Raw genomic sequence first — 14,779 nt, 5'->3', positions numbered from 1 at the left:
TCTTTATCATTGAGGGTGACAGTTTTCATTGATTGATCCTTTCTATGGATACACTCTACTCAGGCCCCCTGCAAAGCTGTATATTGAAATGACATGTACCACCTAGCTGTGGTTAACAGAAATGGATAATAGGGAAATCATCCAGGAACAGTTGAACCAAATAGCCTTGACACTTTTTTCATCGGTTTGGCTTTCTTTAAAAAGAAAGAAAAAGAAAGGAAAGGAAGGAAAGGGAAAGGGAAAGGGAAAGGGAAAGGAAAGGAAAGGAAAGGAAAGGAAAGGAAAGGAAAGGAAAGGAAAGGAAAAGAAAAGAAAAGAAAAGAAAAGAAAAGAAAAGAAAAGAAAAGAAAAGAAAAGAAAAGAAAAGAAAAGAAAAGAAAAGAAAAGAAAAGAAAAGTATTTGGCTCAGTTCTTGAATTCCTTTTATAAACCCAATGACTTTGAACAGATACTGTTTAGATCGAAGCAAATCATCTACCCAAATAATGAAAATGCATTAAAAATAAAAGTCTTCAAGGAAATATAGACAGAAAGCAGTAGGTGCTAAGTATGTTAATGCGTCCTCTACTGGCATTCCTCCGCTATGTCAGGAAGGCAGAAACCAACACTCCAGCTACCAGAGTCGGCAGGAATCTGCACCTCTATTCATACTGGAATTTCGTGGACAGTTAAAAGCTTTCTGAAATTCTTCAAAGTTGCTAATGGCACCATTGACCCTGAAAAACAAAAGAAATGGCAAAATACATGTCATTCAATTCCTACAGATCCACGGGTTCTAGATGAAATAGTCCACTAAAAAGGGGTCTTGCATTTGCTTAGTCTGTTTATGAGGAAGACACCTAAATCTCAGATAATGAAGAAAATAAATTAATGTCATTAAGAACAAAAATCAAGTGGGAGGGTGCTTTCAGAGCAGGGGAGGGAACCATCTTGGGTCCCAGATCCCTCAGAGACTAGTCTGCACAGGTGAGAGTGTGGACTACAGGAGTTACACAGCTTCTGGGACAGGAAGAAGCTACACAGCTATTGGGACAGACTCCTTTTCCGGCTCCATACATCTGAGCACCTTCCATGCCAGAGGAGAGGTGTCTGCCCAGGAAGGCTCTGACCACCAGAGCAGGTGAGAGAGCCACCTTGTGTCCCCTGTCCCTCAGAGACCAGTCTGTGCAGGTGAGCTTACAGACTGCAGAGGAAACACATCTTCTAGGACAAGCCCTGTTTCAGGCCTCATCTTCAGCCAGGAGGCAGGTCTAAATGCCAGATATCTTTGCACCTTACCTGCAAGAGGACAGCTTGTGTGCAGAGAGTACTCTGACCACTGAGACTCAGGAAAGAGCTAGACTCCCAGGTCTGCTGACAGAGGCTAACAGAATCACAGGAGGAACAAGCTCCAATCAGAGACAACTATAACAACTAACTCCAGAGATTACCAGATGGTAAAAGGCAAATGTAAGAATCTTACTAACAGAAACCAAGACCACTCACCATCATCAGAACCCAGCACTCCCACCTCAGCCAGTCCTAGATTCCCCAAAACACCGGGAAAGGAAGACTCGAATTAAAATCATATCTCATGATGCTGGTAGAGGACATCAAGAAGAACTTTAATAACTCATTTAAAGAAATACAGGAGAACACTGCTAAAGAGTTACAAGTCCTTAAAGAATTACAGAAAAACACAACCAAACAGGTGATAAATTGAACAAAACCATCCAAGACCTGAAAAGGGAAGTAGAAACAATAAAGAAAATCAAAAGGGAGACAAAGCTGGAGATAGAAACCCTAGGAAAGAAATCTGGAATCATAGATGCGAGCATCAGCAACAGAATACAAGAGATGGAAGAGAGAATCTCAGGTGCAGAAGATTCCATGGAGAACATGGGCACGACAATCAAAGAAAATGCAAAATGCAAAAAGATCCTAACACAAAACATCCAGGAAATCCAGGACATAATGAGAAGACCAAACATACAGATAATAGGAGTAGATGAGAATGAAGATTTTCAACTAAAAGGGCTAGCAAATATCTTCAACAAAAATATAGAAGAAAACTTCCCTAACCTAAAGAAAGAGATGCCCATGAACATACAAGAAGCCTACAGAACTCCAAATAGACTGGACCAGAAAAGAAATACCTCCAGACACATAATAATCAGAACAACAAATGCACTAAATAAAGATAGAATACTAAAAGCAGTAAGAGAAAAAGGCCAAGTAACATATAAAGGCAGGCCTATTAGAATTACAGCAGATTTTTCACCAGAGACTATGAAAGCCAGAAGATCCTGGACAGATGTTATGCAGACCCAAAGAGAACACAAATGCCAGCCCAGGCTACTATACCCAGCAAAACTCTCAATTGCCATAGATGGAGAAACCAAAGTATTCCATGATAAAACCAAATTCACACAATATCTTTCCATGAATCCAGTCCTTCAAAAGATAATAATGGGAAAACACTAACACAAGGACAGAAACTAAACCCTAGAAAAAGCAAGGAAGTAAACCTTCAACAAACCTAAAAGAAGACAGCCACAAGAACAGAATCCCAACTTTAACAACAAAAATAGAAGTGGATGCTCACAGTCAGCTATTGGATGGATCACAGGGCCCCCAATGGAGGAGCTAGAGAAAGCACCCAAGGAGCTGAAGAGGTCTGTAACCCTATAGGTGGAACAACAATATGAACTAACCAGTACCCCCGCAGCTCGTGTCTCTAGCTGCATATGTATCAAAAGATGGCCTAGTCGGCCATCAGTGGAAAGAGGCCCACTGGTCTTTCAAACTTTATACGCCTCAGTACAGGAGAAGGCCAGGTCCAAGAAGTGGGAGTCGGTGGGTAGGGGAGTGGAGGGGGGCGTATGGGGGACTTTTGGGATAGCATTGGAAATGTAAACGAAGAAAATACCTAATTAAAATAAAATAAAATAAAAAATAACAAGAAGGAACAATAGCTTTTCTTTATTTTCTCTTAACATCAATGGATTCAATTCCCCAATAAAAAGACATAGGCTAATAGACTGGCTAAACAAAAAGGACCCAACATTTGGTTGCTTACAGGAAACCCACCTCTGGGAAAAGGACAGTCACTACCTCAGAGTGAAAGGCTGGAAAACAATTTTCCAAGCAAATGGTCTGAAAAAAACAAGCTGGAGTGGCCATTCTAATATCTAATAAAATTGATGTCCAACCCAAAGTTATCAAAAAAGACCAAGAGGGGCACTTCATACTCATCAAAGATGAACTCTCAATTCTGAATATCTATGCTCCAAATACAAGGGCAGCCACATTCATTAAAGAAACTTTAGTAAAGCTCAAAGCACACATTGCACCTCACACAATAATAGTGGGAGACTTCAACACACCACTTTCACCAATGGACAGATCATGGAAACAGAAACTAAACAGGGACACAGTGAAACTAACAGAAGTTATGAAACAAATGGATCTAACAGATATCTACAGAACATTTTATCCTAAAACAAAAGGATATAGCTTCTTCTCAGCACCTCATGGTACCTTCTCCAAAACTGACCACATAATTGGTCACAAAACAACCCTCAACAGATACAAAAATATTGAAATTATCCCATGCATCCTATCTGATCACCATGGACTGACAATAACAACATAAATAATAGAAAACCAACATTCACATGGAAACTGAACAACACTCTACTCAATGATTCCTTGGTCAAGAATGAAATAAGGAAAGAAATAAAAGACTTTTTAGAGTTTAGTGAAAATGAAGCCACAACATACCCAAACTTATGGGACACAATGAAGGCAGTCCTAAGAGGAAAACACAGAGCCCTGAGTGCCTCAAAAAAGAAACTAGAGAGAGCATACACTAGCAGCCTGACATCACACTAGAAGCTCTAGAACTAAAGGAAGCAAATTCACCCAAGAGGAGTAGATGGCAGGAAATAATCGAACTCAGGGCTGAAATCAACCAAGTGGGGAAAAAAAGAACTATTCAAAGAATCAACCAACCCAGGAGCTGGTTCTTTGAGAAAATCAAAAAGATAGATAAACCCTTAGCCATACTAACTAGAGGGCACAGGGAGAGTATCCTAATTAACAAAATCAAAAATGAAAAAGGAGACATAACAACAGAACCTGAGGAACTCTAAAACATCATCAGATCCTACTTCAAAAGGCTATACTCAACAAAACTAGAAAACCTGGATGAAATGGAAAACTTTCTAGACAGATACCAGGTACCAAAGTTAAATCAGGATCAGATTAACGATCTAAACAGTCCCATTTCCCCTAAGGAAATAGAAGTAGTCATCCATAGTCTCCCAACCAAAAATAGCCCAGGACCAGATGGGTTTAGTGCAGAGTTCTATTAGACCTTCAAAGAAGATCTAATCCCAGTTCTTCACAAACTATTCCTCAAAATAGAAACAGAAGGCACTCTACACAATTCATTCTATGAAGCCACAATTACTCTGATACCTAAACCACACAAAGATCCAACAAAGGAGAACTTCAGACCAATTTTCCTTATGAATATCGATGCAAAAATACTCAATGAAATCCTCACAAACTGAATCCAAGAACACATTAAAATGATCATCCATCATGACCAAGTAGGCTTCATCCCAGAGATGCAGGGATAGTTTAATATACAGAAATCAATCAACGTAATCCACTATATAAGCAAACTCAAAGACAAAAAACCACATGATTATCTCATTAGATACTTAGAAAGCATTTGACAAAATCCAACACCCCTTCATGATAAAAGTCTTAGAAAGATCAGGAATTCAGGCCCATACCTAAAAATAATAAAAACAATCTACAGCAAACCAGTAGCCAACATCAAAGTAAATGGAGAGAAGCTGGAAGCAATCACACTAAAATCAGGGACTAGACAAGGCTGCCCACTTTCTCCCTCCCTAATCAATATAGTACTTGAAGTTCTAGCCAGAACAATGTGACAACAAAAGGACATCAAGGGGATAAAAATTGGAAAGGAAGAAGTCAAAATATCACTTTTTGCAGATGATATGATAGTATATATAAGTGACCCCAAAAATTCCACCAGAGAAGTCCTAAGCCTGATAAAGAGCTTCAGTGCAATAGCTGGATATAAAATTAACTCAAACAAATCAATGGCCTTTCTCTACACAAAGGATAAACAGACTGAGAAAGAAATTAGGGAAACAGCACCCTTCACAATAGTCACAAATAATATAAAATACCTTAGTGTGACTTTAAATAAGGAAGTGAAAGATCTGTATGATAAGAACTTTAATTCTCTGAAGAAAGAAATTGAAGAAGATCTCAGAAGATGGAAAGATCTCCCATTTTCATGGATTAGCAGGATCAATATAGTAAAAATGGCGATCCTGCCAAAAGCAATCTACAGATTCAATGCAATCCCCATCAAAATTCCAATTCAATTCTGAGATGGAAAGGGCAATTTGCAAATTCATCTGGAATAACAAAAAATATAAGTATAGCAAAAACTATTCTCAACAATAAAAGAATCTCTTGAAATCACCATGCCTGATATTAAGCTGTACTACAGAGCAATTGTAACAACAACAAAAAAACTGCATTGTACTGGTACAGTGACAGACAGGTAAATCAATGGAATAGAATTAAAGACCCAAAAATGAATTCACACACCTATGGTCACTTGATCTTTGATAAGGGAGCTAAAAGCATCCAGTGGAAAAAAGACAACATTTTCAACCAATGGTGATGACACAACTGGCAGTTATCATGTAGAAGAATCCTTGTACAAAGCTCAAGTCTAAGTGGATCAAAGACCTCCACATAAAACCAGACACTGAAATTAATAGAGAAATAAGTGGGGAAAAGCCTTGAAGATATGGGCATAGGGGGAAATTTCCTAAACAGAACAGCAATGGCTTGTCCTGTAAGATCAAGAATTGACAAGTGGGGCCTCATAAAATTGCAAAGCTTCTGTAAGGCAAAAGACATTGCCAATAACACAAAAAGTCCACCAGCAGATTGGGAAAGGATTTTTACCAATCCTAAATCTGATAGGGGACTAATACCCAATATATACAAAGAGCTCAAGAAGCTGGACTCCAGAAATTCAAATAACCCCATTAAAAAATGGGGCTCAGAGCTAAACAAAGAATTCTCAACTGAGGAATACCGAATGGCTGAGAAGCACCTGAAAAAATGTTCAACATTCTTAATCATCAGGGAAATGCAAATCAAAACAACCTTGAGATTCCACCTCACACCAGTCAGAATGGCTAAGATCAAATATGTGACAACAGATGACACAGGTGACATCAGATGCTGGCAAGAATGTGGAGAAAGAGGAACACTCCTCCATTGCTGGTGGGATTGCAAGCTTGTACAACCACTCTGGAAGTCAGTCGGGAGGTTCCTCAGAAAATTGGACATAATACTACTGGAAGATCCAGCAATACCTCTCCTGGGCATATACACAGAAGAAGTTCCAACTGGTAATAAGAACACATGCTCCACTATGTTCATAGCAGCCTTATTTATAATAGCCAGAATCTTGAAAGGACCCAGATATCCCTTAAGAGAAGAATGCATACAGAAAATGTGGTACATTTACACAATTGTGTACTACGCAGCTATTAAAAACAACGAATTTATGAAATTCTTGGACAAATGGATGTATCTGGAGGATATCATCCTTAGTGAGGTAACCCAATCACTAAAGAAGTCATTAGATATATACTCACTAATAAATGGATATTAGCCCAGAAACATAGTACACCCAAGATACAATTTGCAAAACAAGAAAATCAAGAAGAGGGAAGACCAATTGGTGGATACTTCATTCCTCCTTAGAGTAGGGAACAAAATGCCCATGAAAGGAGTTACAGAGACAAAGTTTGGAGCTAAGACAAAATAATGGACTATCCAGAGACCCGTGGATCCATCCCATAATCAGCCACCAAACCCAGACACTATTGTATATGCCAGAGAGGTTTTGCTGAAGGGACCCTGGTATATCTGTCTGGTATGAAGCTATGCCAGTGCCTGGCAAATACAGAAGTGGATGCTCACAGTCATCGATAAGATGGAACACAGCACCCCCAATGGAGAACCTAGAGAAAGCACCCAAGGAGCTGAAGGGGTCTGCAACCCTATAGGTGGAAAAATAATATGAACTAACCAGTACCCCCAGAGCTTTTGTCTCTAGCTGCATATATAGCAGAAGATGGTCTAGTCGGCCATCACTGGGAAGAGAGGCCCCTTGATATTGGGAACTTTATATGCCCCAGTACAGGGGAATGCCAGGGCCAGGAAGTGGGAGTGGGTGGGTAGGGGAGTAGGGCGTGGGGAGGGTATAGGGAACTTTCGGGATAGCATTTGAAATGTATATAAAGAAAATATCTAGGGCCGGGCGTGGTGGCGCACGCCTTTAGTCCCAGCACTCGGGAGGCAGAGGCAGGCGGATTTCTGAGTTCGAGGCCAGCCTGGTCTACAAAGTGAGTGCCAGGACAGCCAGGGCTACACAGAGAAACCCTGTCTCGAAAAAACCAAAAAAAAAAAAAAAAAAAGAAAAGAAAAAAGAAAATATCTAATAAAAAATTCGACATTTCTTCAAAGTCTACCCAGGACTCTAGTACTCCTCCAAGAGTCTTCAAATTCCTATATAAGTGTATCATCTCCAAGACTTTGTTTTTCTAACTTTTGAAAAAGTTACTTCTAGCAAGTGTTAAAGATAAAATATAGGTAATAACCAGAAAATATACTCTGTAAATTATTAGCAAAAAATTCCAACATTTCAAGCAACTAGTTAGTAAAATGAAATTAGTTTCTAAAACTTATATAATTGGAACAAATGGCATAAATCATAAGTATAGAAACCACTATATTTTTTAACATATATTTCCACTGCTACCATTCTATGATCAAGGCAAGGTATCTCAAGCACTCCAAAGTTCCATTTGTCTCCCCTGCCCAGACCTCCAAAAATAATTACTACTACACCATTTATTACCATAGCACCACCTGCCTTTGAATTTGACATGTATGAAATGTTCACATAACTTTGTCTTTGGCTTCTTTCTCACAATATTATAATATTGTAAAAGCCATTACGCTTGCTGCATTTCCAATTAGGTTTTTAACAGTTCATTTGATGTATCAAAATACTTTCCCTAAATTCCTACCATTATTCACATCTACCTAGAATTTGACTAATGTAAGAGTCAACTAACTAATGGTCAGAATGTAGCTGTTACAGATGAGTCATTCTGCACTAGAGTTTAGCTTTACAACCTGCTACAGTCACAATTTCCTGACTGCTATAGAGACTGCAGGTTTCTACTCAGAACTTTGATTGTATTTGCCTTTTACAAGTGTTGTTCCCACTGTGTGGTTTTTCTCTTCACTTAAAATCTAAGCTTACTGCAGATCTTAATGACAAGTCAGGCAAAAGCCTCCCCATCGTCAATTTCTTAGGCAACTGAACATTCAAAGGACTCAACCAAAACCAGCATTCAGTCACTATTTCTTCCCTGATACTTTGTTGCCTCTGGGCATTTGAATGAATGTTATGGCCTGTATCCAACAAATCCCCACAATCTCTTGGGTTTAGTTGGGGTGTTTGGATAAGGATCAATATATCATAGTGTGATTCCCCTTAGGCAAGTGTTCAAGATGGAATATAGATGATAATCAGTAAGTATACTCTCTAAATTATTAGTAAAAAAAAATCCACCATTTCAGGCAACTAGTTAGTAAAATGAAATTAGTTTCTAAAACTTATCAGTTGAGTAATTAATCTACTGTGTGGTTTCATCTGCTCCATTTGTCTGTGGGATTACATTTTAGTCCTTTAGAAACTGTCAGCCTTCATGACAGTTAATCCCAGTGGGAGAGAATTTCCAACACAGTGATTAGATTTTTATGCTAGTGGGTAATTTATAGTCAATTTTGAAGCATTTCCTTTTTTTATTACGTATTTTCCTCAATTACATTTCCAATGCTATCCCAAAAGTCCCCCATACCCCCCCTCCACTTCCCTACCCACCCATTCCCATTCTTTTGGCCCTGGCATTCCCCTGTATTGGGGCATATAAAGTTTGCAAGTCCAATGGGCCTCTCTTTCCAGTGATGGCCAACTAGACCATCTTTTGATACATATGCAGCTAGAGACAAGAGCTCCGGGGTACTAGTTAGTTCATCATGTTGTTCCAACAATAGGGTTGCAGATCCCTTTAGCTCCTTGGGTACTTTCTCTAGCTTCTCCATTGGGAGCCCTGTGATCCATCCAATAGCTGACTGTGAGCATCCACTTCTGTGTTTGCTAGGCCCCAGCATAATCTCACAAGAGACAGCTATACTTGGGTCCTTTCAGCAAAATCTTGCTAGTGTATGCAATGGTGTCAGCGTTTGGAAGCTGATTATGGGATGGATCCCTGGATATGGCAGTTGAAGCATTTCTAAAGCAAGATTTTAAAATATAGAGGAACTCCTAGGTGACTTTCTTATAATATGCTTGCTAATAGATTCATTTAAATATTAAACATAGAGATATTCAGGTATAATATGTTCTAAGCAAAGAATAACTATAAATTACCATGGCTTCTTGGATTTCTTTATATAATTAACTGTCCTCTACTATAAGAAATTTCTCTCAAGCCATAGAACCTAGTCCAAGATAAGTAATATCAACTTTAATTTTGTTTTTACTTAATATTTTATGCATTCTGAAAATTACAGTTGTTAATCTCTTCTTACATATAAATGTATATACATATGCAATTGTTTCAAAAGGTATTACAAGATGAAAACCAAACTTCACTGTCTCTGACTCCAGATATGAATTATAATTGCTAAAGATAACCACATATCTTACTTCGTGTTCAGAAAGGGGACAATTGTTTATGTTTGTTAGTTTACAGTGTGTGGGGAACAAGAAGTAGCACACAGAATACTCTTAAACAGAAAACAGACCAGAATAAACCAGAGTTCTTGAAGCTTAAAAACAGAATAGTATATTAGATCACACCCTTTTCTGAGGTAATAAAATCCATTTTAAATTTTTCTTTTGCCTACACCTCCCTGATAAAATAGATGGTAGAACAATTCAATATTCCCATTATTAAACAAGGACCTGACATACTAATGGCATCCATGGAATATTGCCTTCCAAAAGCAATTATAATTCTATATATATGTAATTATTTTATATAAATGAATGTTTGACTGTATGTATGAATGTATGTATGCATGTATGTATGTATGTATGCATACCATGCGCATTGGAGGCTTTGGAGACTGCAAGAGGAACTCAGATCCACTGGTATTTGAGTTTCAGATGTTATGAACTTTCATGTGGGTGCTGGAAATGGAACCTGAATTCTCTACAAGAACAACAATGCTCTTAGCTGTTGAACCATCTCTCTGGCCAAAAGCAGTTCTAATTCTCTATCTGAAATGTAATACTAAAACTGAGATTTGGATTGCAATTACTTTTGAAGCCTCACTGGTCTCTTGATGCAATACTAAGCAGAAATTGAGTTGAAAAGACCCCGAGAAGACCATCTTACTACAGTGAAACAAGAGATGCTTAGTTTCTGTTCAGTCAGGTTCTGTTGTCTACAAAACGGAGATTATAAATTTCATTGTGTAGACTTGTGTTCATATCTCCCATCTGACAGCACACTGGTATGTCTGGGGGCACAGAGTGGGGGGTATGCACAGATAAAACCTGGGGCCACCAATTCACTTACTTACCTAAATTGTGGAGGACTGTGAGCACCAATTTGCACTTGTTCTCTGGCAGCTTCTGGTCTATAGGAATTGCACCTTACCTAAAAGATAGAGACACCCCAGTAAATATGCTTCTACTCCAACTGTACAGTTTCTAGTTTCTTAACACATCCAAGTTGTACTGAAGAATAATTTTGGGATTCATAGAGAGCAAGAAGTTTGAGTGAATCAGATAAAACATTGAGCAACAGCAATATCTATTATTCAAGTCCCCAGAGCAGCAAGTTTTTTTCAATGTGAATTACACAATTTGAGTAAATAGAGAAGGTTTCCAAGCAAATGATTTAAATCAAGAGAATTACATGTGCCCAAAAATTAGTGAATGTATTCATGTTATTAATTTGGTGTTTTAAATAACCTTTATCAGATTTAACCATATTCATCTCAATGAAAAGATAAATAAAACATGTCATGGTTTAGTACAATCAGGAGGCTTACTGACTGTAGATGCTCCTAGGTGTCTTTCTTCCCTCATCCTGGTCTGGACTTGGGAAAGGAATACATGTATCTATTTCCTTTGAAATTAGACATGACTAACTTGTTCTGACCAATAAACTAAGAAGTTATATATTCTGCTTCCCAATAAAAGTTTGAGAAATCTTGGCATCAATTTTAATAGTTTTAGGAGCAATGTAAGATGTAGCATTAACAGTCAATGGGGTTGAGTAGATGACTCAATCTGCAATACACCTGATACAAGTATGAGGACCTGAATTCAGATCCCTAAAACCCACATTAAAAAGCTGGGCATGATGGCATGTACCTGTGTCCCAAGAGCTGGGGACAGAGCATAGGGGTGGTTGTAGAGAAAAGCTGAGTTCATTGCCAAGACAGCCTAACCAAATTGATGATTTTTAGATTCAGTGAAAGGCCATTTATCAAAAAATAAAGATGAAGAGCAATAAAGGAAAAATATTTGACATCAGCTTCTGTCCTCTGTGCACACATGCATATATCCACACTAACATGTACACACATCAACATAAACATACACTCACAACTAATAAAAAGTACTGTTTGGTGTCAGCTTCTGTCCTCTGTGCACACATGCATATATCCACACTAACATGTACACACATCAACATAAACATACACTCACAACTAATAAAAAGTACTGTTTGGTGTCCATGAAAGTGAAATGATGAAATACTCCAAATAAAATACTGTCAAGATGAAATACTTCAAAACCCAATTCCTTCAGTAAAAACTATGGTCAGAGCCTCCCTGATGACATATGCTGAACATGGAGCAAAAGCAAGAAATACACTCCTGTATTATTTGCTTCTGAGTATTAACCTACTTAATACTCATTTGAAATAGTTCTTGAAACATGATGTAAGCTTAAAGTATAAATACCTCTAGGATACATGAATATATAGGAAAGCATTTGAAATTGAAAGGGAAATTATAAATGATTGAAGGATGGGGAAAACATTCAGCTTGGTTGAGCGTCAGTGTGTAAGTGCCCAGAGAGAGAAAGGTTCATGCCATATTTCTAGAGTACTGATCAGCAGTGTTATAACTATGTTTAAACATTGCTCTTGGACAGAAAAATAAAACCATATTTTTGAAGGATTTACCTGGCAGAAGTATATATAGGAAAAAGAAGGAAGTAAAGGCTAGTTATTTTTAAAAGCTATTAATGTCTATTAAATAAGTATAAATAGGCATTGAAAGAACCAGAAGGATAAAAATACATGGAAAATGCATGAGAAACAATTTTAGCAGGTCATAGCAACAGGTATAGGTATAGAGGACAAGAAAGCTAATAGCTTACTGCTATTTTGATAATGATAAATCATCTCTCACCATATTTATGAATATGATTTTAAAGATGTTTTAAGATTAAGATTCCTTAATTTTCTCAAAATCTAGCTCATAGTAGCATGTGGTGGTTTGAATAATGATGATTGGCCCTCATAGACTCATGTGTTTGAATACTTGGTATAGGGAAATGGCACTATTAGGAGGCATGGCCTTGTTGGAGTAGGTATGTCCTTGTTGGAGGAAGTGTGTCACTAGAGGAGTGAGCTTTGAGAGCTCAGATGTTCAAGCCAAGTGTCATATATATTTTGTTTACATTGTTTATAGCATTGCTTATGTTTCATAAGTTATTTAAGAGGTTCCTGAACATTAAGGTTGTTACTATTTTCTAGTACATTTCCAGGATAGAAAATAATATTTACCATGTAAACAGAATTCCTCCAATGTACCAAGAGTAAAAATATCTGTTCTGTAAGATTGGGGGCTGCCTTAAAAGAAATTTCTCAATAGAGATTTTAAAAAACAGAATTATTCTTTTACTACCGAATTTCTTTGGTTTGACAAAAATGTTGTATTTAAAGATGAATACATGTGCATCTTCTCATGTTCCCTTTACCCCACATCCCACCACGTGAGCAAAAGTCATTTGCCCTCCTCAGCAAGATAAAGGTTCTATTGCAGGTTTTTGTGCTGGTGACATATTCTTTTCAGTGTTTACATGCCTGTAAAGTATACACAGAGTTACTCAAATAACAATGTCATCTGTATACCACTTCTATATATTACCACATCTGTATACCAAAATCATATAATACACCATCTTTTAGGACATGCTTCTCTTCACAACAGACTGAAACTTGGTATGCCATTATGCACATTTCCTGTCATGTAGATTTATTAATAAAATATATATCTCTCTTTAAAAAAATCAGACATCAAAAATTTAAATAACAACATTTCTCTCCATTAGTTTATCCCACTTACAAAGAGTTGTTATTTTGAACTAAAATGTAAATAGTGGGAACAGATAGATCCTTGTATTTTGTCCTCTATATAAGAGCTCAGTAAACTTCTTCTGTAAAGATAGATTTGAACCTTTGAAAACCATAAGAGCCCTATTTCAACTATTCAATTCTGCCATTTTAATACAAAACCAACCACAGATAACAGATAAGTTATCTAAGTCAGAGCCTTTTTCCAATCAAAACATGATTACTTTTAAATGAAAAGAAAAAAACAAACATATGCCCTTATTTGGTCCTGTTTGCCCATTTTAACCAGGAAATACTATTTTAGGGGTGTGCTCTTTTAGATACTTATTCTTATATCTGACCCAATACTGACACAAGATTAAATATTGGCTATAGTCAAAGTCATGCCAGTGAGTTTTTCCTCCAAACCTTTGATTAAAGGCATAAGTTAATGACATACATTTTTCCCCTGTGATGCTCTATCCTCAGTTTACTCACATGAGCATAACTCAGGAAGAAGAGCTGATTGTTGGTGAATGTGATGCCTGGTAGGAGGGGTTCTTCAACTCCCTGTCTTCTATCATTTATCCATTTCCTGTAAGCCTAGTGACAGAAGCAGAATAGGTGATCATCATCAATAAGAGCTTTTCTCTTTTCACAATCAACACAAAAGTATTAAACACATATTCCTGCCATGGGTATGATGCACTGTGTTGAGTTTTCCTTTAAGAAAACAAACACCTGGAAACAAAACCAAGTGCCACATCATCTAATGGTGAAGCAGGTAGATCTGCAGAACTATACACCTCATACTGCTAGCCAGATATGGTGGTGCACATCTGTCATCCTAGCATTTGGAAGGCTGTGACAGGAGCATTTCCATGAGCTTGAGGTCAACCTGAACTACAGAATGAGACTGTCTCAAAAAAGAAAAAAAAATCAAACTGACAAAAAAGGAACCTTACACTCTATAAATAGCAAAGCAAAGCTCTTTAATAGGTGTTCTTTCCATGCCAAAGAGGGACAAACAAATTTAACACCATGTACAACTGCTTTAGCAATAAATCTGGGTGGGGTTGACATATTATTTTTCTTGTTTTATCAACAAGAAAAGGTATTTTCCTTTTCATCATCATCTAATAAAATAAAATACATTTTAACTAGAATATAAAGAAAGATAACACTTAGAATCAACCTAGTTTTTAAAGTAAATATATTCAATTTTATGCAAATCTTTCTATGTTATTGTTGTGTTTGTTTCTTAGCTATACACTGAGAGATGATGCAAA

General features: G+C 37.4%; 1 protein-coding gene across 1 annotated transcript in view; it reads right to left on the bottom strand.

Moving 5' to 3' along the window:
• Nucleotides 1-253: 253 nt before the first annotated feature.
• Phex (phosphate regulating endopeptidase X-linked) overlaps nt 254-14,779 on the bottom strand; it is a 300,129-nt gene continuing 285,603 nt past the window's right edge. Inside the window, exons 20-22 of the mRNA XM_021152917.2 lie at nt 13,989-14,093; nt 10,720-10,796; nt 254-716 (exon numbers count right to left, since the gene is read on the bottom strand). Coding sequence (XP_021008576.1) covers nt 614-716; nt 10,720-10,796; nt 13,989-14,093 — 285 coding nt within the window. The 3' untranslated portion in view covers nt 254-613. The remainder of the gene's footprint in view (nt 717-10,719; nt 10,797-13,988; nt 14,094-14,779) is intronic.

The sequence above is a fragment of the Mus caroli genome, unplaced genomic scaffold (genome assembly GCF_978045245.1).
Source record: "Mus caroli unplaced genomic scaffold, Mus_caroli_1 scaffold_5, whole genome shotgun sequence".
Classification (NCBI taxonomy): Eukaryota; Metazoa; Chordata; class Mammalia; order Rodentia; family Muridae; genus Mus; species Mus caroli.
Note: the sequence above shows the minus strand (reverse complement) of the source record. Positions and strands in the feature narration are given on the sequence as shown.